General features: G+C 46.4%; 1 protein-coding gene across 2 annotated transcripts; it reads right to left on the minus strand.

The window, feature by feature from the left end:
• Positions 1–2,483: 2,483 nt before the first annotated feature.
• TMEM98 (transmembrane protein 98) lies at positions 2,484–16,079 on the minus strand. 2 transcript variants are annotated; one of them, XM_001174595.6, is made up of 8 exons: positions 15,791–16,077; positions 12,722–12,797; positions 12,465–12,649; positions 10,826–10,957; positions 9,807–9,840; positions 7,686–7,801; positions 4,599–4,658; positions 2,484–3,348 (listed from the first exon to the last, which is right to left on the minus strand). In XM_001174595.6, the coding sequence occupies exons 3-8, from the start codon at positions 12,593–12,595 to the stop codon at positions 3,141–3,143; spliced, it is 681 nt and encodes a 226-aa protein (XP_001174595.1). In that variant the 5' UTR covers positions 12,596–12,649; positions 12,722–12,797; positions 15,791–16,077; the 3' UTR covers positions 2,484–3,140. The 2 variants fall into 2 exon arrangements, with proteins under 2 accessions (XP_001174595.1, XP_001174599.1); XM_001174599.6 differs by lacking the exon at positions 12,722–12,797 and having other exon boundaries at positions 15,791–16,079.
• Between the last annotated feature and the right edge of the window lie 8,882 nt (positions 16,080–24,961).

Genomic DNA, 24,961 nt, shown 5'->3' on the forward strand with positions numbered 1-24,961 from the left:
GGCAGGTCAGGCGGAGCACCAGGGGAAGTTGGATGCCAGGAATACGTGTTCCCTCTCGGAGATCTCACAAGCTGGGGGAATTTCTCTGGAGGAATGTGAGTTGCACAATCGACCCTTTGAACACTGATAAGAGGCAACGGCTTTGTATGTCTCCATATGAACAGACTTGTAGTGGGGCAGGGACAAAGCTACTCTCCCTACTGTAGGGATTCCAGATTTTTGGCCACTCAATTCCAGAGCCCATGAACAGAAGTCACTGCTTGGACCAAGCCATGGTAACTGAGGTGACGCCATCTGGGTCAGCCGCATCAGAGAATGGGAAGCTGTGGAGAGAAGGCTGTTAACATTGGCTAATCAGAACCAGGCCCACAATTGGGCAGCTCACACATACCGTTTTGCCTGTTGACATACCAACCCAATGACAATAGCCTTGATCATACAGATGAGAATGCTAAGGACCAGAATGTTAAGAACTTGACCAAGCTCACACTGTAAGTCACTGAGCCCAAATTCAAACCTAATTCTGACTTCAAATATCTTGTTCTCTTCACATTGAATCTCTATCTCCAAGTAATTTCTTTTTCATCAGAATTTGAGTCTAATGCTCCTATTCCAGGCCAGAGGGAAGAGAGACATGGAAGGAAGGCTCTACTACCATGTATACAGACGCTAGAGAACTAGGCACTTAGGAATGTGTCTGTTGCCTGGGAAACCACACCTGGCACAGAGACAGTCCTGAGATCCCTGGCACTCACTAACCAGCCCCTTCCAAGGGAGGAAGTAACTTCAGCCAACTCCCGAAGGGCCTAGAGGAGTGGCATTGCCTCCTACCCCAAAGACTGCTTCCACTTCAACCATCAGCCACCAACACCAAATTTATCCAGAGGCTTCTTACTTGTCCAGCACTAGAAAAAAAAACTACACAGCAGTGGGATCAGAAATCCTACAGTCCAGCAGACAACTCCAATATCTTCGGCAACCTCTCCTCACAACAGAAAGGGCAGCATCTAAGGGATCCAGAAAGCCAATGTGCCAGGACTTGCCAGGACTCAGAGAAGGTAATCGACATTGGGCATTGCTTCAGGGGTGCTGGGAAAGCTCTCCACCCTGCAGACCCACACCAGGTGGATGGTATTTGAGATACCAATTCAGAACTGCTTCTCTGTGGCTTAGGGCTCTAGTGCAGGTTAAAATGCAGGGGACACTTACAACTGTGGCAGCCATTGCAAACTTAGCATGAATTGCTTTCCAGTCTAATTACGAAAACAGGTTCTGAAAGGGAGGTAAAAAGACAAAAATAGGATGACTCTGGATGTTTACTGTGGAGGCCTCAAACAGAAAAGTCAAAGTGACTTTGTATACATTCCCCATTCACAGCTTGACAGGACGGGAAAGTTCACCACTTAACGTTTTTAAGAGTTGATGGAAGCCACCAATCCAATAAGGTGTCCCCTGGAGCCCATCCAGAATCCATCCTTTAGTCCATGAGAGTTGAGCTCCAGCTTCCCTCTCCTGACTCCATATCCCAGCTGTGGTTCTGTGGTTTGGTGTACATTGTGCAGGTTGGAAGTGGCCTGTTTTCCTGGAAAGAATGAAATGTGCCCAAATGGAAAGACAAACCAGGTCCCAATCTTGGATTTGGGAATATGGGTTCCTGGTTCCCCAGAATCCAGCTGAGGAATTTTCTGACTTCAGTTAGACAGAGAAAATGTCATGGGAACAGATGTGCAACTCCAAACATGCTTGACAGCATAGGCTACGAACCTGGGCAGCCCCTATACCAGGCCCCTCTCCCAAGAGCAAGCTGGCTCTGAGAATCTGAGAAGTGAAGAACTTCAAGCTTTTCCTACAGGCTTATGACAGAAATTATGCCATTTGGGTATGTATCCAAATTATATAATTGTGATTCTGGGTCATAGCTTTCATAATCTTTCAATGTTTGCAAAATGAACAGGTATTAATATCAGAAGGGGGAACACATCGTTCAAGTCATTGCTATTGTTAACATGGAAACTACTTCATAGTGCTATCTTCACTTCTGCCTGAACTCCAAGAGGTCTTTAAATATATTTTATATATATGTATGTTTTGGAGACATGGTCTCACTCTGTCGCCCAGGCTGGAATGCAGTGGCACAATCAGGGCTCACTGCAACCTTCACCTCCTGGGCTCAAGCGATCCTCCCACTTCAGCCTACCAAGCAGCCGCACGTGTCACCATGCCCAGCTAATTTTTGTAGTTTGTGTAGAGATGAGGTTTCACCATGTTGCCCAGGCTGGTCTCAAACTCCTGGGCTCAAGCAATCCACCCACCTTAGCCTCCCAAAGTACGAGGATTACAGGTGTGAGCCACCGCGCCCAGCCTAAATATCTCATTTTGAGGCATACACAGAAATCATCCTCAGGATTCTTAGGCTCTCTCCTTCCATCTAAGTATGTCCCACAATACACCATGCATATGAATTTGATTCAATAACTACACACTTGAGGGAAACATAAGTATAAATTTACTATCCACCTAGTGGTAGCTAGGTAAAATTGCAGGCATAAAGATAAAAAAGAAATCATCAACTTTGTAGTTCCTCAGCTTCAAACCCAAACCTGCAAGGGAGAGGAGAGACCCAGACGCCTCAGGGACCAGGCAGATAATACAAATAAATGAAACAGGCCAGGTGAGAGAGTACAAGTCTTGCCAAAAGAAGAAACCCCTACTTAGTTTCAATTGATTGTCCTCTTCTGAAAATGCAGATCAGAATTGCCACACATTCTGACCGATCGAGAGAGGCCAGAAATTCTAATTTTAATGTGAAACCTCTTGATTTCTTAGACGGTGGCTCAATTTTCTTGAAAACACTAGGTGAGCTAAATAAAGCTGACAGTCCACCAGTTTTCAATACTCCTCTTGCAGAGAGTGAATGGCATCTCCCCTAACTGTAGTATTAGACTGCCACTCACCAGCCACAGTTTGCAACTGCAAAAGAGGCATAAACTGACGGGGATCTCCTGCTTTACTATGCACACACAGCTGAACTCTCCAGCCGTGGAGAACAACTAACTCTACAGGAAAAAGTAGAAGGCTAAGCTGAGCCACCCAGGGATGGCGGCAAGGGGCCTTCATGGCTAGCTGCTGGCCTGTAGGCACTAAATTGCAGACTGCTCCTGCAGGAAGCCTTCGGGGCCTGGGAGGCCTTTATCTGGCTCAGAAGCTAGGGCTGCTTCTCGAAGGACTTCCAAATGCTCCTCAGCAGCCGACAGAGACTGGTCAATCCAGTCCAGGCCTCCCGTCAGATGGCAGGCATTCCTTGTCACCAGCACCAGGTGACTGACAGACAGGAGCAGGGCAGTCGTCCTAGGGAAAAAAAGAAAATAGGGTCAGGTTTCCTAGGAAATGAGGGACTTTGCACAAAAGCCCAAATAGATAGACTTTTTGACTAGTATTCCCCAAACTGCACACCCTTCCCTAGGATGTTGGTAGGTATGCAATTTAAAGTTGGCTCCATGCTCAAATAAATTTGGAGATGGCTGGGTTAAACATGGTTAACTGAAGCCTGCCTCAGAGCCTTCTGAGATGTACCTGGTAAAGCTCCAAGGAGAATATAACAGGCTGTCTCTCACAAGCTTATTTAAGACTGTGGAAGCCATTTTCTGCAGCACACCTATTAACATCTCCCCAAAGAGCGCTTTGTGAAACAGTTCAGATATAGTCAATCAGATGAGCATATTCCCCAACCGCTGCCCACTGAAACATAGGACAGACACACCCTCACTTAAATATTCCTTATTGATTACAAATTGGTAAGGCCCAGGGCTGGTTTATCCAACTCAAAAAAAAAAAATGTAACTGAAAACCAAAGTGAGGAGTAGATTTTTCAGTGCTGAAATATTCACTGTAGAATACCTTTTATATGGTTAGTACCATGATGCATTTGAGAATAGATTACAGATTATTAACCCACGGACAAAGCTCAGCAGCAGTAGGAGTGGGGCAGAGAAACCAAAGCTGAAGCGCTGTGACCCACTGCTGATCTGGCAACTGTTACATGTGTATGAAACAGTCATATAAATCCAAGGCACGAAAGAATCTATATTTCTTAAATGGGTTGCATCTGGTACAGGAACATAACAATTTCATAGGGCTAAGTACACTCTGTGTATGCGCATGTCTGGTGGCAGGTGAGCACAGCTGTGGCTGACCTGTCACCTCCATTCTCACTGCTCTGGGAACCACTGCCCCACCGCCCAACTGGGTGGCACTCACAGCTAAGGCATGTCTGCTTCTGGGGTACAAAAATCAGAGGGGGAAAGGGGAAAAGGTAGAAGGGAAGGCACAGTTAGGATGTAACATGGCCGGAAGTCTAATCATAACAATTTAAAATCTAAGACTGGCTCTTTCTTCTCCTGGGTTTCAGGAGAGGACTGGCCTCTATCACCCAGTCAGGCGCCACTCACTGAAGTAAATGGCACCCATGGCCCGGGCAGCCTAAGGAGGCTGCAAAGCCACCCTCCCTACACAAGCCAGTCAGCCAGCCTCACAGATCTGATAAAACGGTTGTGGACCTCTGCATGAAAAACCGAACATGCACCCACCCCTGGTCTCACCGTGCGTCCAGGAGTTTGGGGTCCAACGGAGGGTACATCGACTTCACAACATCATCCACCCTGACCGGAGGCAAAAGGTGTTCAGTACTTCACTTTCCTGATCTCCTTTTCTCCTTCCTTTTTTTTTTTTTTTTTTCCTGAGACGGAGTCTCGCTCTGTCACCCAGGTTGGAGTGCAATGGTGCTATCTCAGCTCACTGCAACATCCACCTCCCAGGCTCAACTGATTCTCCTGCCTCAGCTTCCCAAGTAGCTGGGATTACAGGCACGCACCACCATGCCCAGCTAATTTTTATATTTTTAGTAGAGACAGGGTTTCACCATGTTGGCCAGGCTAGCCTTGAACTCCTGACCTCAAGTGATCCACCCACCTCAGCCTTCCATAGTGCTGGGATTACAGGCACGTGAGCCACACGCCTGGCCCCTTCCTTCCTTTCTATCTTTATTCCAGTTCTTCTTTTTTGGTATTCCAGACCTGGTCTTTAATGGTTCTTTCTCCAATTGCTTCTGCATTCTCAGACAGACACTTAGGCACAAAGACTTCAGGTTCAGTCTTTGTAGAGACTACTTTGTTTTCTAGTTTTGTTTCAGTTCCAACGGTTTTTTAAAATACAGTCATACATATGGAATGATGTTCAAGATTACTACTATATTAAAAAGGCAAATTGCCAAATAATATGTAAAGCTCGATCTGTCATTTGCATAAAAATAGATAAACAAAAGCTCTGAAATGTGGGGTTGGGAAGGATCTGGAGGAACACTCACCACTTAATAGTGGTTTTTTCCTACAATTGGGAGGGAGTAGACTTTCCAGGTCATCTATGTCTGCAGTATTTTACATTTTTATAAGCATTAATTACTCTTGTATTCAGGAAAAAAAAAATACAAAGCTAAAGGTATGTAAGACACCGAAAAAGAAGGCCATGAGTTTCATTTGGCTTCACACTGCTCTACTGGATTTCTTCTACCCTGTGGTTAATTTTTTTAAATCAAGTTCAGAACTACAATTCATTCTGATTTGCGTGGCACAAGGTTTTGCTCCAAATCTTTGCTCATGAACACTCGATAGGAAGAAAAAATAAAGATGTATTGTTTGATTTCTAAAAGCACTTGAAAAAAAGATGGCCTCAAACACTCTTATTCACGGCTGTGGAGCCGGTGAGGACATGCAGAGACACAGTCACCCTCAGCGCCTATCTCAGCCAGCTCCTTTCTCTAGTGCCCTGGAGATGAAGCCACCTCCTCGAGACTCATAGGCCATCAACACACTGTGTGGGATAAATGGAGCAGGAAAAACAATGGGGACAAAACATGGCCAGAAGGAGAAAGAAGTGTGAGGGCAAAAGGACAAAGCAGGACCCTGGCTGAATTATGGCACGGAGCATTCTAGAAGTAGTCCAAGGTACTCTTTAGGACGGGCCTGTGAGCACCAGAACAGGTCCACTCTCTGGACAATGCCACACCCTCATCTTAGGACCCGTGCTGATCCTACTCACCCAGGCCTCAACCTCCTGAAAGTGCTGCCTTGTAACCTGTATCACAGGAATCTGCCTGGCCTCTAAGTGGCTCTTAGAAGGCACAAAAAGCATGACGAAGGGTCTAGTGAATACCACAGTGTAGAATCTTTAAAACTAATGGGGAAGGAGGCCAGGTGTGGTGGCTCACACCTATAATCCCAGCACTGTGGGAGGTGAGGCAGGAGGATCACCTGAGGTCAGGAGTTTGAGATCAGCCTGGCCAACATGGTGAAACCCCGTCTCTACTAAAAATACAAAAATTAGCCAGGCATGGTAGCAGGCACCTGTAATCCCAGCTACTCAGGGGGCTGAGGCAGGAGAATCGCTTGAACCCGGTAGGTGGGGGTTGTAGTGAGCCAAGATCACACCACCGCACTCCAGCCTGGGTGACAGAGCAAGATTCCATCTCAAAAATAAATAAATAAATAAAATAATGGGGAAGGAATGCCCAGTGCCCACCCAGAGCCTGGGATGCGGGTTCTTATAAAGCCAGGGGCTGACCATGTGGCTACAGCCCACTGGAAGCAATTCCAGAGAAGGCAGGGAACTGTTCTCGGCTGAGTCCCTCCCTGGATTATCTCCCTCCCACTCTCTCAACTCACTGAACTGCCTGGACTGAGTTCAAGCTGACCAGGTCGTGTATTCCCTCAGAGGAACTCACGTGGCAACTCAGGAAACTGGTCGTTTTTATTTGGTTAATCTTGAGGCAGAGAAAGGGCTGGTTCCTCGTGATTTACCTGGGGCCATGGCAACAAGGAACGTGTGGGCCCCTGGAACTCACAGCAGTGCCATTGTTTCAGCAGGCATACAGAGGTGCCCTCCCGGGTGAGCGGAGGGGCCAGGTGGCTGACGGGGAAAACATCCTGGCCCCGACCCTCTGCTCAGGCACGTCGGCATACCAGCCACCAGGTGGCAGCACAAACTTAGTACAGCCCTTGGCTCTAAGAAAAGGGCTTTATTTTTCCTCACGAAATCAAGCCCAAATGAGGGGGTGTAGCTGTTGACTGCAATCCTGCTGGTTGCCTCCCACACGGGATTTCGCAGTTAGCCTGGAATCTGGGAGGTTGAATGCCATATGGCTTCAGCTCCCACCCAGTGCTGGAGGCTGCTGGCCTGGGCCAGGGATGGAGCAGTGGGCACAGCCAGAGTGGGTCCCTCAAGCTAGTCTCCAACACAGATTCGGGCAGAGACAGGGGTGTGGGCATTTGTGTGACATGCTGGCCTGGGAGGAAGGCGTGGCAAGGGGAGCTGGTATGTGGCTGGGAAAGAGGGGCGGCCACGGGCTCTGCAGGGCAGGGTCTAGGACAGGGTCAGGACTAGGCACCTGCTGGGAGCTTCCCCAAAGCCCTCTCAGATGGGTCATGCTGCAGGTGGGGATGGTGGAAGCCCACCTTAGCTGAGAAGTCTTGGTATCTAAACCCTCCTGGTCACTCTGTAAATGTGTGGGAAACAAATAGCTGAAGTTGCCTGTGCACCGTTTTATAGAAGAGCCCAGCTCTGCGGCTACCCCAGCTTCCAGCCCCTCTCTTCCCTCAGGGAGTGTGGGGACCTCGAAGCCGCCAATCGCTCACCTGGGGCTGATCCGCTTGGCCACCACAATGATGTCGCTGACACTGGCTGAAGTCTTCATCTTGGCCCCAGAGCCCATTGTCATGGCAACAAGCTTCTCTGTCAGAGTGTGACAAATCTAATGCGGCAGGGAGGAGAGAGATGAGGGCTGACCTGGCTCCACTCAGGGCCTCGCCACCCCCACAAGACAAATCAGCCCTGCCGTGAGTTCCATCGCAGCTGGCCCCCTAACCTAATGGCCAGATGTGAAAAGTACAGAGATGAGAGGAAACGCGTGGGAAGTGGCAAAAGCCAAGGGCATGGCTGGGAGAGGACCTGGGGTGGGAGCCGCAGATCAAGGGCAGGGTGTGGGCTCTGGGAAGCCTAAGCTGAAATAATCTGTCTTAAGAAAAATCATGTGCTCCAATTTCACCTTCTCGCTTAGGGGAAAAACCTACTTTCTTTTTCTATTCCTTCATCTCATGGTTTAGTCTTCCACAAGAATAAATATCTCCAACAGGGCACCCTCAGGAATGGGGCTGAACAAAGGGCAATTGTTCCCTTTAAGCACATGCTCCAATAACAGCACTTATTTCAACAATTGTCTCAGGTAATATATTAGCATGTTTATCAAGCTGATGATGAAAGGACCTTAGGAAAAGCAGGGAAAAGGCAAGACTGACTACAGCCTTCTTCGTGGTCCACCCACAGAGCTGGCCACCCCAGAGCTTGCTTCCCCTTTCCAGGCCACCCCATGCTAGAACCAACCAACATGGGTGCGCCTCTATCCATGGCAAGGAAGCACCCCTACCTGACCTATACTTGGAGCTGGACAGTAGAGAGCAGAAAGAAGCCCAAAGGTCCACCTGGGAGTTAGCCCAGACCCCTCTCCCAGCTCCCACCACAGAGACTCAAGGGCAGGTGACCTAGCAAAAGAGTCTTAAGATCCCAAGAGGAGACTTAGAAGCCCTCTCCTTTGATCTGAGGTTCGCCGGGTAGACACAGATTCCAATTCAATATGACTCCCTCCAGCTGATTCATCTCACACCACAGGTGCCATTTATCCTCCTAATAGATGAGGACAGGAGACAAAACCCAGACCCAGGACACATCTTGGCCAGGAGAAGGGAAATGTAGTATAGTATTATCCTCTAGCCATTATGCCTACCTAGCTCTATCAATAACCATATTTATATCTATAGCCATAGTTGTATATCCAAAGAGCCTCTCAGAATTAACTAAGCCTGGACTCTGAGACAATAACTTCCTACTAGGCATTTATCCATCCCCTGAGAGAGACAGCCAAAGAAGAGGTGGGGTAAAGAATGATTTAATAATAGTGTCTTCTACTGAATGACACTAAAGAAAAGACAAAGTTGTCTCTTTTGAAATCTTGAATAATTACTAGTCAAAGAGATAAATGTGTGATTACCCAGGTTACTGATGTAAAAAAAAAACCTGATATTTGCAACTGGCCAAATATTTCAGTATAGTTATTATTCTATTAGGTAGGATATTAACAGGCAAGAATTGAAAACAAATGCTAAAACCATAAAATTACCCAAAATGCAAATTGGATGCAATTTTTCAAAGACTCCAGGCTTTCAAAGAAAAAGTCCTCTGCCTTCAGATTGAAGTATGCCTGCTTTGGTTTTTTAACACTGATTGTCCCATTTGGCTGACTACGGTCACAGCCAAAGAGGGCTAGTGATGACTTTCTAGTCACAGTAGAAATCCAAATACAGAAAGAAACTCACCGTACAGGCCTGAACTCTCTGTTAGTGAAAATGAGTGCGCAGGGGGAAGCAGGGAAACCCCATTTCTCTTGGCAGCTACATGGTCTCAGGCATACACAGCTTTCTCCAAGAGGAGTGAAATGGTGGCTGTGTACCTAGGCTGTCTTTCCCACAGGTCATTGAATTAAGACGACCAGATGAAATAAAGCCTTTGAAACAGCCTTGAGATTCTGTGAACAGCCAGTCCAGGCAGGGGGGGAAGTAAACCACAAAAATTCCAAGTGTCATGTTAAGGAAAGGCCTCTTGCGAGAGGTCAGTGCCCTTTCTAAGGTCCCGTTCTACTCCATCCACGCACAGTGGTGCTTTTCGACTACCCTTTATCCCACAGAGAAATAAGAGAGGGTTACCTTCAAGATGGCAATGCAGTGGGACATGAGACCCCTGGGGAAACAAGAAGAAGTCATCAGTGCTCATCTGGAGGGGCCCACCACCCTCCAGCTCCCACCCTTGCTTCTCAACTTGCCCTGACCGGTGGGCACAGCCGAATACCAACCACTGAGAGTGGGAATGCCTCAGTGTCAACATGAACCAGCCCATGAGTTAAAGGAGGGAGCACCTCCCTTCCCTTCCCCTCCCTGCACCCAATCCACTCTTCCAGCAAGCTCCACTGTGTGCCTAGCGAGTCATGCTTTAATATAACTCTCAAGCTTCTGGTAGACTGTTCCCTCTGCCCAATGTGTCCTTCCCCTTTGCTCAGACTGGGGAACTCCTCCTCATCTTTCAAGACCCAAGTCAAAAGGCACCTCCTCTGTGATATCTTCCGTGAGATCCAGCTCAACCTCCCCAACCCAGGCAAACCTAGACACTGCCTTCTCCATGTGCCTACTGCACTGTACACAAGGATCTCTTACAGTTTCTGTGATACTGACTATAACTGTCTTTTCAACCGTTTCAATATCTGCAGCACCTGACCCAGTACCCTCCACATAATGCCCCACAAACATGGGCCCAGGGAATGGATGGCTAAATGGATAAGGCAATGAAGTAGCAGCCGCTTCTCAAAATGTAGGGGCTCCTGTTGGATGGAGAGACCCCTGAGATCCTAAAGAAAAGGGCTGCATCTCTGAAGCCTGAGCCAAATTTATGGGCACTCAAGGATAACCCAAGCACACCAGGGTGACTTTATAACAACCTTTGCCACACAACTATAGGCCGCAGTGTTCAGGTCTACAAAATGTGGGGAGAGAAGGAAAGGACAAACACTTTCAAGTCATATTCTGATTTTCCCCCATACTAAAGGCATAGGAAAGAGCAGCAAGTAACAGAGTGACTGTTCTTGAATGCCAGCTAAGTGCTCTGGCAAAGGACACCAGCAAAGGGCATCATTTGCCAGAAGCCCGGAAGCAAACAGTTCCCATGGCCTTACGAGGCATCTTCGATCCAGTCTTCATTCTCCAGAATGGCCTCAATGTGGGGGTTGGTGATAACGACATCGTCCAGTTCTAACTCAGAGGGCTCAGACTGGGTCTCCATGGCACCAATGAGGTCCACAATGGGCCTGGAAGAAAAGGCCCCCGTTAAATGGTTTCATGGTGGGTGACTGCTGCTGATCCTCTCCTCACTGAGGCCCACATACACCATAAAAGAAGGAAGGGAGTCAATAAGCTAGGGCAGAGACCACTTGTCTCGGATCCAAACCTAAGCCTAGTGGGGCTGCAGCTGAGGGCAGGGCACACGGCTAGACAGGGAGTTGGGGAGGCAGGCCAGGAGCACTAAAACAAAAGAAAAGTGAAATGGAGTCAGATAAGCTACCAAGAGAAAGAGTAGGGTATAACTACCTGATTACAAAGATGTTAGGGATATCCCTTCAGGACAAAATTATATCCTTCTATAATGTATTTTCCCTTTAATCCTACATTTTACAGAGAGGCGGTGGTTCCTATTACCCAAACCTACATGGGCTCCCTACCTGGTCTGCAGAATAACTCTTGTGAACCACTTTGGTCCATCCCTATATCCCTGCCTTTTCCTAGTTACACTGGAAAAGTGAAAGAAGTAAAAACACCTCCAATTTTACAACAGGGTACTTTAGAAAATGAGATACCATGGCATTCTGTTCAGTAGAAGAGCTTTCCTGGGTCATATAAATGGGCATTTATAAATTATGAACCACTTGACAGAGATGCTGATAGGATTAAGACAGAAGGATAAGAAAAACTAAGGGTTAATCCCTGAACGGTCTATCAATTAAAATATCCCTAAATTGAAAATAGAATCTTGCTTACAAAATATATTTCACATACAATGCATCACAAAGAAATCTGCTGGGCAGGCCAAGCATGGTGGCTCATGCCTGTAATCCCAGCACTTTGGGAAGCTGAGGCGGGTGGATCACCTGAGGTCAGGAGTTCAAGACCAGCCTGACCAACATGGTGAAACCCCGTCTCTACTAAAAATACAAAAATTAGCTGGGCGTGGTGGTGCATGCCTGTAATCCCAGCTACGTGGGAGGCTGAGACAGGAGAATCACTTGAACCCGGGAGGCGGAGGTTGCAGTGAGCCAAGATTGCACCATTGCACTCCAGCCTGGGCGACGAGAGTGAAACTCTATCTCAAAAAAAAAAAAAAAGTCTGCTGTGCAAAGAGAGAAAAAGTCCTAAGTTGGAATTTCACAAAACCAAATGTTTGTTGCTTAGATGTATGGCCAGAGTGTGGGCATCTGATTTCTGTTCCTGTGGGTCTGGCTGGAAAGTGATTTGGCTTATCCAAATGCTAAGTGAGGTGGCCAGTTTGAGACAGATGGCTGAGCTTTTATGCTAGGTGAACATGTTCATATTCAGTGACTTTCTTCTTGGCTCAGGAAGCAGAGAAGGAGGTGACTCAGGATGTTGGGAGGCTTAAGGAACATTCTTAAACTCCGAGGTCTTTACAGGGAAGGACACCTGCAGGTACCATTTTAGAACCGAAAAGCTGAGTTAGAGTTGCCCAACACTGAACTACGTGTTCCTCTCTTTTTCTTTAGTTAGAGCCCACCCCTCCTCCTTGCCCTCCATAGGCTCACTCACTTAGAATCATAGCGCTGCAGCAGGTCTCGCGGCCGGCAGTAGCGCTGCCTGCAAACCAGCACCAAGGCTGCAAACGAAGCCAGAAAGATGGTGGCCAGCACACCTATGGCAACAATCACCACAGTCTCCATGCTTCCAGAGGGCTCCTGACTCAGTCCCGCTCACATCCTCCTCACAGGCTAAAGCTTGAGAGAACATGAAGTCAGAGCAGATCTGGTCAAGAAGCCACGAAAGAGAGTGGGACAGGTGGGTCTTACCTGCTGGAAGTGGCAAATTGGGGAAGAGGATGGCAGGTGCTAGGTTCCTCCACGACACCTGCAGAGACCTGAGGGCCTGAAGAGAACCAAGGTAAAATTTATGCCATGCCCCAAATTTGCCTTTTCCTTTCTCAGAAGAATTTGCTCCCCAGTTGGACTAAAATTGTTTTTTGTTTGTTTGTTTGTGTTTGTGTTTGTTTGTTTTTTTAAGATGGAGTCTAGCTCTGTCACCCAGGCTGGAGTGCAATGGCACGATCTCAGCTCACTGCAACCTCTGCCTCCTGGGTTCAAGCGATTCTCCTGCCTCAGCCTCCCAAGTAGCTAGGATTACAGGTGCCTGACACCACACCCGGCTAATTTTTTGTATTTTTAGTAGAGACGGGGTTTCACCATGTTGGCCAGGCTGGTCTTGAACTCCTGACCTCAAGTAATCCACCCACCTCCGGCCTCCCAAAGTGCTGGGATTACACGCGTGAGACACCGAGCCCGGCCTTAAGATAGCTTTTTAAACCCTAGACAAAAGGAAACATTTTAACTAGCAGTTGTTTTCGCAGCCATAAAAACATGCACAAAAGAACACCCATTAAAGAGAGGAAAGATGAAACTGTATTTACTGAGGATCTACTCTGCACCAGGTTCTTTGTTAACTTTTCCAACAACAATCTTATGAAGTGGACATTAGTAATCCCATTTTACAGTTGAGGAAACTGAGGTTCAGGGAGGTTACAGAATTTTTCCAATATGCAGTCAGGAGATGGAAAGCCATCCACTTACACTGAGATGGACATTCACTCTACTTTTCCTTTCTAAGGAAGAAAGAAGACTGTAAAGGTTCTGGAAAGAGTTCTAATTGCCAGTTTCAGTGTTGGAAACTTAGAACTGGCATTAAAGTGTCCATTGCCTCTTGCCAGTTTTCACTCAGGAGACTCTCATCTATTTCTTTTTCTCATAGAATTCTTTTATTTGTGTACAAAAGAAGAATGAAAGAAGTCCGTGCATTTGTATATACTAGTGTGTGCACACAATTTTTTTTAGTATGAACACATCGATAGGCACAAACACACATAAAATGTAACTTGATAACAGTAGCTGCCTCTGGAGAGAGGAACTGAAGAACAGGGGTCTTTCACACCTATTTTAAACTCATAAGCCAGAAGAACAAGGGCATCTCACAGAAGTACATATTCACTGTTATTTCATTGTAGGCCTCCTGCTTGCCTCTCTTTGTGCAAGCATTCTTCCCTCTCTGGGCTTTAATTTCCCCACGTGAAAAAAAGACACTCTGACTTAGGAGTCCTTAGAATACCAGGAGGGTGCTTTTCCTCTATTTGCACTTAATTCTATCCTCCATGTCTCGGAGGGTCCAAACGCTCTCAGTCACCATTCACTAAGTATTTATTGATCATCTACTATGCATCATGCACTGGAGATTGGAGATAGATAGGACAGAGACCCTGATCTTAAGGAGCTGGTGGGAGAGGCAGACAGGTGACAAAGCACTTGAACTCCATGTGCCTGTGCTTCCTGCAGAAGAACACAGAAAAGAGAGTAACTGTGCTTGCATGACACTTTCTGGGAACTGACACTTTCACAGGAGTGGTGAGGCTAGAGCTGGGTTTTGAAGGATGAGCAGGAGTTTGCCAGGTAGACAAGGTTGGGACATGCCTGGCTTAAAGTGCCAAGGAAGCCTTTCTCAAAGGGCTCACAGAGCTGCTCTCCCATCTCGAGCTCACTGGACCACAAGAAGGAGAAGGCTGGCATCTGCCTCTTCTGTGTGTGTCGCTGATTTTGTGAGAGGTAGGTGGGGGAGGGGGGTAATTCTCAGGGTAATTCTCTACGTGTGTGTTTCTCTTTACTGTCCTTTTATCCACCTCCTTTTGGCCTTTGTGTTTTCTGCCTCCTCTTATGTCTGCCTTTATCTCTGTTTCTCTCTCCAGGCATCTTTCCCTCTGCTGCTCCCGTCTCCCCCTTCTCAGTGTCTCTCCTTCCCCTCCCCCGGTCCCAGGCCTCCAAGACCACCCACTTGGTTTCCTCTCTCTTCCTGTGCGTTCTGAGTGTTTCTCTGAGCGTGTTTCTCTGGGTGTGTGTGAGCTGAGTGTGCTTCTGTGTTTCTCCGTGTGTGTTTGTGTTAGTGTGCGTGAGCTGTGTTTTTCTGTTTCTGTGTGTGTGAGCTGTTTCTCAGTGTGCTTCTGAGTGTGTGAGCTGTGTTTCTCAGAGTGTGTTTCTGAGTGTGAGCTGTGTTTCTGAGTGTTTTCTGAATGTGCTTGTGTGAGCTGTTTATCTTGAGTGTGCTTGAGTGGGTGTGAGCTGATTGTGTTTCTCAGAGTATGTTTCTGTGTGTGAGCTGAATGTTTCTCCGAGTGTGCTTCTGTGTGTGAGCTGAGTGTTTATCTTGAGTGTGCTTCTGAGTGCGTGTGTTTCTGAGTGTGTGTGAACTGAATGTTTCTCCGAGTGTGCTTCTGTGTGAGCTGAGTGTTTATCTTGAGTGTGCTTCTGAGTGCGTGTGTTTCTGAGTGTGTGTGAACTGAATGTTTCTTAGTGTGCTTGTGTGTGTGACCTGAGTGTTTATCTTAAGTGTGCTTCTCAGTGCGTGCGAGCTGAGTGTGTTTCTCGGAGCGTGTGTTCGTGGTCCTTCTCTGCAGTCTGCGTGGCGTTTCTTTGTGTTTTTCTTTCTCTATTCTTCCCTGCGTACTGAAGAGTAAGTTTTCCTGTTTTTCTCCGTCTCTTTCTCTCTCCCTTACTTTCCCCCTTCCCCTCCGGTTCCAGAACCACAAGGCCAGAACAGACCCAAGACCCAACCCGCTTCCCCGTGCTCGTCCACCCAGGACGCCCACTCCGTCCCCGGGAGGGAGGGACCCCCAGCCCGCCCGGGACGCGCCGCACGGGCCCCGGAGCGCTCCGGGGCGCGGCTCCTACTCCTTTCCCCAACTTCGGGCGCGCGGCCCCGCGGCGAGAACAAAGCTGCGGCACCCGCCTCCCCTCTCCCCGGCAGCCGGGCCAGGCCCCGCGCCCCCCGCGTCCCCTTCCCCGACTCGCCGCGGCCCGCCGGGCCCGGCGGGGCTCACCCACCTCAGGCTGCGGCTCCCGGGCGCATCCCGCGACTGCCCCGCCGATGGCAAAGTCCGGGCGCGGGCGCGGGCCTGCAGCGGAGCATGCCGGGAAGCGCCGCGGCCCTAGGAATCCAGCCTCGCGCCCCCGCGCCCCGGCCCCGGCCCCCGGCCCGCGCCAAATCCCCGCCGCCAGGCGCCGCCGTCACCGCCAGGCCCCCCGGCGGCCGGGGCAGCTGGGAGGCGGGCCCTGGCGACCCAACACCCCTTCCTCGCGCCCCCGCGGTGGCCCGTCCGGGCGGCAGACGGAGAGGGGAGCGGAGGGTCCCTGCCTGCGCCCCGCCCCGGGCTGGCGGTCCCAGGCGGCGAGCGCCGATGGGTTCCGCAGGGGGGCTGGCGGCGGAGCCAGTGTGCTCCGCCACGGACTGTCCCATTGAAACCCTGCCTCTGCCACTCACTAGCTATGGGCAACTTAGTTCAGCCTTTGTGCCTCGGTCTGTAAAACGGGGCTGCTGCTTGTCAGCATCCTCAGAGTTGGTATTAGGAATGATGGGATGCAGGATGCATCGGACGGCCTGGCCCAGGGTAAAGAGTGAATCGAGAGTCGCTCTTATTTACAGCCTGACCCACGGGTCAGTGACAAGCAGGCCCACCCCTGGCGACTGCCTAGCCAGGGGCAAGAGTACAAATGCAGAGCCCTTGCTAGTAGTCTTGCTGCTTCTATTCCCACACGACTCCATCCCATACATACTGAAGGGGGTCTACTGGTTCAGGCAAACACACACCCTCTACCCTGCCATCCTTCATTCTAACGATACTCAGGCCAGGCAGGGCAGGCTGCCCTGGGTGGATGGAAGTCAGACCTTGGAAGCAGGCTCAGGGCTGTTTACACAGGGATTTCCGGAGTCCAGGGTACCAGGAGCATGATCTAGAAGGGAACATACGCTCCAGCTGGAGTGGGCCAACTAAAGCACGGGGTTCAGGGCAGGATCCCAGTGGTCCAGGTCTCAGGTCAGTATCGGTGACAGTTAACAAAGGATACAGATTGGGTCCTAGGCCGCTTGACACAGGGTCTGCAAACTGGTACCCCCAAGGCCACATCCAGCCCACAGAGGTGGTTTTTTTGGGTTCATACTTTTGTTGTTTTATTTTAATTTTTTTGAGACAGAGTCTCACTCAGTCGCCCAGGCTGGAGTGCTGTGGCACAGTCTTGGCTGTTTACGGGTGGAGGGTGTCCAGGTTCTTGCCTTTATTTTTTATTTATTTATTTATTTTTTGAAACAGAGTCTGGCTCTGTTGCCCAGGCTGGAGTGCAATGGCACGATCTCAGCTCACTGAAACCTCTGCCTCCTGGGTTCAAGCGATTCTCCTGCCTCAGCCTCCCAAGTAGCTGGGATTACAGGTGTGCGCCACCACGTCCCACTAAATTTTTTTGTTATTTTTAGTAGAGACGGGGTTTCGCCACGTTGGCCGGGCTGGTCTGGAACTCCTGACCTCAGGTGATCCACCCACCTCAGCTTCCCAAAGTGCTGGGATTATAGGCGTGAGCCACCGCACCCGGCCGGTTCTTGTCATTTTGAACAAAGAATTAGACAAAAGGCACAAGCAAAGCAAGTAAAGAAAGAATGAAGCAACAAAAGCAGAGATTTATTGAAAACAAAAGTGCATTCCACAGGGTGGGAGCAGGCCCCAGCATATGGGCTCAAGAGCCCCTGCTGTAGAATCTTCTGGGGTCCAAATACCTCCTAGAGGTTTCCCATTGGCCACTTGGCGTTCACCCCATGTAAATAAAGTGGTGCCACAATTAGTCTGATTGGTTGTGGAAAGCAACCAATCAGAGGCTGAAGTGAAGTTACAAAGGTTGCACTCCTATGCAAAAGAAGATTTGGCCCGCAATCAGTCTGATCGGTCACTTTCCACAACCAATCAGAGGCTAAAGTGAAGTTACAAAGTTACACTCCTATGCAAAAGAAGATTTGGCCCGCAATCAGTCTGATCGGTCACTTTCCACAACCAATCAGAGGCTAAAGTGAAGTTACAAAGTTACACTCCTATGCAAAAGAAGATTTGGCCCGCAATCAGTCTGATCGGTCACTTTCCACAACCAATCAGAGGCTAAAGTGAAGTTACAAAGTTACACTCCTATGCAAAAGAAGATTTGGCCGCAATCAGTCTGACTGGTTGCTTTCCACAACCAATCAGAGGCTGAAGTGAAGTTACAAAGTTACACTTCTATGCAAATGCAGGATTGGTTGCAGAAAGGCAATCAGAGGTACTTTCAAAAGATTTTCCATCTGCCAAGCAGAAAGTGGGGAGTGGGGGTTGCAAAGGGAGTAGTCTCTGGTCCGTTTGTTACTTAGGTGCGGAAAGTTGGGGTTTTCCTTTTGATTTAGTTCTAGGAAGTTAGGTGAACCCTTAGGTTTCCTGCCTCCAGACCCTATTCTCCTGCCTCATCTCCCTCCTGAGAGACATGACCCCCATAAATCTTTATGGGATGCAGAGGAACTGTAACTGCTTCACGCCAACTTGGGGCGTAGTCCCTACCTGCTGGAGATCATGGAACTCTTGCCCTACTCTGTCTAGTGGAGACAGGGTGGCATCCTGATGGCCAGGGGTGGTGTCTTCACCTGGAACTGACTGGAAACTTTGTCACATGATCATCTGAAGCTTGATGGTCTCTATGTGAAAGGAAATGAAAATGGTTAAAAGATTTAACAGGAACTTCAGGGGGTGGATACTTATGCTGTCAGGAATGTTCGTTATGGAGATGAATTGAAACATTCTGCTAATTACTACAAAGGAAATGATTCCATAAGTTTGGAAGAAGGCAATAAAAAAATGGCCACTATTATCCAGAGCACTTCCACGTTTTATTAAGTACCTTATCTCCTGGCCTGATTTGGGGTTGCTGGGATTGGCCAAGACTCAGCTATTTTTACAGGCACATATTCCTAAGTTAGGTTACCGTTCATCCACAGAGACTCCAATATAGAAATACGGAGTCCTTCTCAGGCTATATTTAATTTGCTTTAACAATTTCCCCCTTTTGGTCATTTTCTCAATTTTGAGAGATTGACCAAAACTTTAGTCATTCATGTCACTACCACCATCATAAATGTACTTATTTGGTCTTGAAACCCACTGGGAAACAGTAAAACAACAGTGAGTTTTGTACAGTGGGAACAAGGACTGAGTAGAGGGTACCTCCTTATGGTGGAACATCCTGTTTGCAGGAGAAAAACAAAACCTGGTCTGTTTTAGGATCTATGTGTTTTGGTTTGTTTGGTTTGCTGGGGCCTAGCACATGAGGTCAGTCCAAAACACTGGCCTCTCATAATTTTGTTAAAAAAATTCTCCCTTTTTGGTCAGGTTCTCACTTGGGTGAGAGTGTGACCAAAATTTAAGGCCTTAGCACCACACTCACTTGCCATCATTTTGGGTTTCCAGTCTCACCACATCATTCATAGGTTATGGTATCCTCCTGGTCATGCACTTCTTTCAGCTCTTGTCATTCCACTTGAAAAGAGACCATTTGACATTCTAGAGATGGCTGAATGCAAGCATTTAAAGCCTTTGAGATAATACAGCGCACCAGGGAGACTATTATTATGACTACTGGGAGGATAATACTAAGAGTTTGGAGCATACTTCATACCAAGGATCCCCATAAACCAAACCACCTAAAATTAAATCAAAGAATGTGCTAAAGAATCTACTCACTTAACTAAGAAATCTCTTCGTTAATCCCCTACAACTAAATCTCTATAATCTTCATTTGATGTATTTCTCCATAAGCCACAAGTGCCAGCAGCTGCACAGATACTTCTCTGTTCAGCCGATTCTATCGTAACCTTCACAAAAGAATTTAAAATCTGTTGTGTAACTATAGCCTTTACAGTAGATATTCTCAGAAGACCCAATCTTTGGGTTCTAGATTGTGAAGGGGTTGATTGTCCCCAGTGACCCATAAAAAGCTTTCTTTACCTGGTGAAAATACACTGTAGCATAATAATCTACTGTTATAACATCAGCCCTCTTGCATAGGAAAGCTTTTTTACAACCAGAAACATGCATTGAAAATGACAATTGAAATGTTTAAATGGCCCATGAGGTAGCCAAATGTACTTGAAGATTTGATTGTCTTCCCAGGAATATGGATTTGACAAACCAAACATTGGTTATAAACTACTTTAGCAATGTATAAGTCAGCACACCAATATATATTTAATTTGGATTATTTTATCTTTTCCATGATGAGTCATGGAGTGCATAACCTTTAATAACAAAAGCTTTAAGGACTCAGGAAGGGCAAGGCTGCTGTCCTGGTTCTCCATGAGTCCATGCTTAACATTGGACTTACGTCATCTTGAATACCAGTTGTTTCTCCAGTTTAGCTGTATAGCACTGACAACTGATGGGTTATCATAGGTAATTTGACTTAGACCATGGAGTTCATTCAAATTGTATATCTAAACAATTTTAGTATCTGCTGATTTAGCATGCAAATCTGGCAAAGCATTTTCTTGGTACTCAATTAATTTTTGTTCCACTTGGGTTAACACTTTTATACAAAGAAATTTGGTTATTTCTGTGGTCTACAGTAAGTTAACATAATAAACATAATTATGAATGATAGCATATACTCAGACATATTTAGAATTTTAGAAATCCCATACAATTTTGTAACATATATTAATATTCACTGAAATATAACCTGAAGAAAATTAAACATTTTTTTATTTTGACAATGCTTCCCATGTAACTAAATATGTAAGCTGAAATTTGATTTTGGGAAGCCTATTAAATATGCTAAAGGTTTACAAAAATTTACATTCCCATGCCTTCTTATAATCTTTTACCATTCATTTAACCGGTTTGCACAGAGAAAGAGAGGCCAGAAGTCCGACTGGTAAGAAATTCTTACCCTTTTGCTGCGTATCAGGTTTCTGGGTTCTCTCTCCCTGAGCAGCCCTAGTGACCCTGGCTCAACTATATGCGAACACAAACATTGCCATGAATTAAGAATGTTCACAGGCCGGGCGTGGCGGCTCGTGCCTATAATCCCAGCACTTGGGAGGCTGAGGCACAAGAATCACTTGAACCCAGGAGGCAGAGGTTGCAGTGAGCCGAGATCGCACCACTGCACTCCAGCCTGGGTAACAGAGCAAGACTCCATCTCAAGAAAAAAAAAAAAGGAATATTCACAAATAGTTTACAAAGTCTGGACAAATTAGGCAGAGAGAGAAAAATATGACTTGAAAGCATACTCAATACACTTAAAGTATCAGGGAATCTAATATCCAAAAAATTAGTTTAAAGTTAGCAAGCTGGTGTGTTCCATCAATTCCTGTGAACCCAACAAAGGTAGCCTAGAAATTCCAGACAAATGGAACAAATGATGACTTGCTAGAAATGTATAGGAAACAAAATAACTATTCATAGAACCGAATAAAAGCCTTCCACTAGAAACTAAAAAACATCATGGTTTTATATATATGCATACATAAGCAAAGCCCAGAGGAGCGTAAACAGCAAACAAATAAAAATTAGAAGCACAAACAAATAAACAGGAAACCAACCCTAAATTTCTCCTACTCAATCTACCCGGGAGGCAGCAGTGTTACCCAGAGCTCCCCTCAAAAAAAAACCCACATAATGAATATTTTATTCCTGATATACAATTCAGTTCCCTTAAGCTCACCAATATCACCATATATCCTGTGCAATCAAGAAATACACTCTCAGCCAGCCGTGGTGCTTCACGCCTGTAATCCCAGCACTGTGGGAGGCCAAGGCAGGTGGATCACTTGAGGTCAGGAGTTCAAGACCAGCCTGGCCAACATGGTGAAACCCCAGCTCAACTAAAAAATACAAAAATTAACCAGGCATGGTGGCACACACCCGTAATCCCAGCTACTCAGGAGGCTGTGGCAGGAGAATAGCTTGAACCCAAGAGGCAGAGGTTACAGTGAGCCGAGATCATGCCACTGCACTCCAGCCTCGGTGACAGAGCTAGATTCCATCAAAAAAAAAAAAAAAAAAATCACTCTAGGCACATAATCAGTAAGTACTCCAGTGCCAGCACTATCCATGCAAAACAGTAAACATAGTATGAAGCAATGCAAGCATGTATGTGAAATTTGACTCCACACAGAAAAACACAGCTTAACTATATTAAAAAAGAATTGCCAAACTGCCAATGCTTTTTTTTACAATATTTCTTATTTTACTTTAATCAAGACTAAGAGTTTTAACTATGAAAATGTTAATTAGCCAAATTTCTCCAATTCTCTATGAGGTTTTAAATAATATTTTATTATCTAAACTTTTCCACATGTTTCTTCCCTACTTACTGGTTCCTTACTACATTGTTTCATAAACAACTTTTTCAAATCTGTAATTTGAACTAACTTTTAGATAACTTCTGAATTAGACAAAATTATTATTTTTCTCACTAATATCACAAACTTTTTTGGCACATTTTGTCCTTAGTAACCTAAAACTTTAGCAAAACACTAAAAAGCAAGAAATCTTGAACGATCAGACATGGGCATTTATAGATAAGAACAATCCCACAGTTTTTAAAAATATATTTCCCCATATCACAACCCTTTCTTAATTGGAAATGACCCACATATTCAACGAGCATCAAAAATAATTTTAAGATTTTAATTTACACAAAACATTTACATAAAACATTTATCCCATTTACATATACTCAATTCTTTCACTTACATTTATCTAGATAACTTCTGTAAACTGAGATATTAGATGCTATCATTTAAAGTTAGTTATTTCCTTGTTAACTACGTTTTGAATAGCCAGTGAACATCAGGTGCTCACCTAAACCTAAGTAAGAGTCTCAAAGTTAAATACGTAGGTATTTTTGCTAATAAATCACAAGATTTAGCTGACAACATTAAATTACTCATGTTTGTCAATAAAAAGGGCACGCAAACCAAGATCACTTTGTTTTCGCTGGGTTTATAGTTTTATAACTTTCTATGCCAAACCTGGACACCTCAAAATATCTAGCAGAGACAAATATAAAATCCAGACAAAAGTGTATGCTGACAGCTCTGAAGGCATTTCTATTTTTATTTTACCAATAATTTTAAAAGCAGCTTGTTTAGTGAAGTTATACTTAAGTCACGTGAACTTGAACATTGCTTAAACTTATTTATTTAATTTATGAGGGCTCTTTTACTTACAAGCCAGTTTGGTAGACACAACATATAACAATAAGCATACATACAAATAAACACATCTAGACATGTATACACACAAATAAATGAAGATCCAATACCTTTTACCTTGGAATCCTAGCCATGAGATAGCAATACAAGCTCGCCAGTTTTACTTTGTTTGCCCCAATAGGTAATCCAATGAAGGCCATGAACCAAAATTTCAGGTAAAGCAGTTTGATTTTTAAAGGCCAGACCGCCCCAGATTCCAAAGAACACTGGGGCCAAACAGCACCAAAGGAGAGCATCACATATTAACCAGACCCAACCCTGCTTAGGACAGCAGCACTAAAGCCTGGATACATGCAACTCCATCCTACTTTCCCATTCAACAGCAAACTCCAGATTCCAAACAATATTGGGGCCAAACAGTACCGCAACTGCAAGAGAAAATTCTAACGAGGGCTTAGTACTAGGCCTAAGAACCTCTGCCGATGGAGTTCTCTTTGGAGAGGTTGTGGTCCAGAGGATCCCCCAGAGTGTCCCGCTTTGGGGTCCAATCTTAGAGTGTCAGATGTCTCTGACCATAGATGGGCACCAGTGCCACTTTGCATGTTTTCCCTCCAGAGGTCATGGCCTACTATGAGCTTTCCTTTTATCCTTGGAGGAAGGCCTGGACTTACAGCACTCTTATCATTTGTTAAGGCCACAATTTCCCATGCTCTTCATTCCACTAGAGATAGCCATGAACTTTAATGACAGGAACTGGAGGCTGAGTGGGTTTCCTTTGCCCTTAGCCAGTCGAGTAGGAGAAGGGAAGAATTTAGCATAAGAAAAGGTTTAAGTCGCCTGAAACACTTGTGAGTTCGCCCCAAGCCGTGCCACATGTAGCGATCAGGGACCACAACCAGAAAAGATAGAAGAGTCCTTCCTGCTTCTGGGCAGGGCAATTATCCCCATTCACTCCTTTGCCTTCAGGCAACACTGGAGAGTGGTCCCAGCCAGTTGCCCTCAATTACCAAGGAGCTGCTAGGAAACAGCCACTGAAAGACTGAAAAAGAAAGAAAGGAAAAATACCCAGGTCCCTTAAGCAAACCAGGCGGTGGCAGTTAGGTGCCTCCACATGGAAAACCCTTTCAGTTCACCTGCCACAGCCAGAAACCTAGAGTTGCCTCCATGCTTAGGCACTGCTCACCAAGGGACCCGAGTTGCAAAGGAAAACAGAGAGAGAGAGAGAGAGAGACAGAGAGAGAGAGAGAGAGAGAGAGACAGAGAGGGAGAGAGGGAGAGAGACAGAGAGATTACCCTGTATGGAGCAGAAAGGAGAAAAATAAACCCCAAACTTTGGGCTTACCTTTTGGCTGGCTCACCAAAATATGTTACCAGTGGAGGGTCTCCAGGTTCTTGGCATTTTGAACAAAGAATTAGACAAAATGCACTAAGCAAGGAAAGAATGAAGCAACAAAAGCAGAGATTTATTGAAAATGAAAGCACACGCCACAGGGTGGGAGCGGGCCCGAGCATAGGTGCTCCAGAGCCCCCATTACAGAATTTTCTGGGGTCCAAACACCCTCTAGAGGTTTCCTATTGGGCACTTGGTGTTCATCCCATGCAAATGAAGTGGTGGCCTGCAATCAGTCTAATTGGTTGCTTTCCACAATCAGAGGCTGAAGTGAAGTTACAAAGTTACCCTCCTATGCGAATGTCTGATTGGTTTTGGAAAGCAATCTATCAGAGGTACTTTCAATTTTCTATCTGCCAAGCAGAAAGGCAGGGTGGTTTGCAAAGGGAGTAGCCTCTGGTCCTTTTGTTACTTAGGTGTTGAAAGTTGGGGTTTTCCTTTTGATTTAGTTCTAGGAATTCAGGGTGAATCAGCCTTGGGTTCCCTGCTTCCAGACCCTATTCTCCTGCCTCAGGTTCACTGCAACCTCTGCCTCCTGAGTTCATGCCTCGGCCACTCGAGTAGCTAGGATTATAAGCATGCACCACCATGCCTGGCTAACTTTTGT

The sequence above is a fragment of the Pan troglodytes genome, chromosome 19, assembly GCF_028858775.2.
Source record: "Pan troglodytes isolate AG18354 chromosome 19, NHGRI_mPanTro3-v2.0_pri, whole genome shotgun sequence".
NCBI classification, from domain to species: Eukaryota; Metazoa; Chordata; class Mammalia; order Primates; family Hominidae; genus Pan; species Pan troglodytes.

Excerpts from the sequence above, each read along its gene's own strand:
- TMEM98 (XM_001174599.6), bottom strand. The coding sequence starts at position 12,595 with ATGGAGACTGTGGTGATTGTTGCCATAGGTGTGCTGGCCACCATCTTT. Across the intron at positions 9,841-10,825 it reads GACTGGATCGAAGATGCCTC|GGGTCTCATGTCCCACTGCA; the intron begins GTAAGGCCATGG and ends TTGTTTCCCCAG. Across the intron at positions 7,802-9,806 it reads ACTGCATTGCCATCTTGAAG|ATTTGTCACACTCTGACAGA; the intron begins GTAACCCTCTCT and ends CTGCCGCATTAG.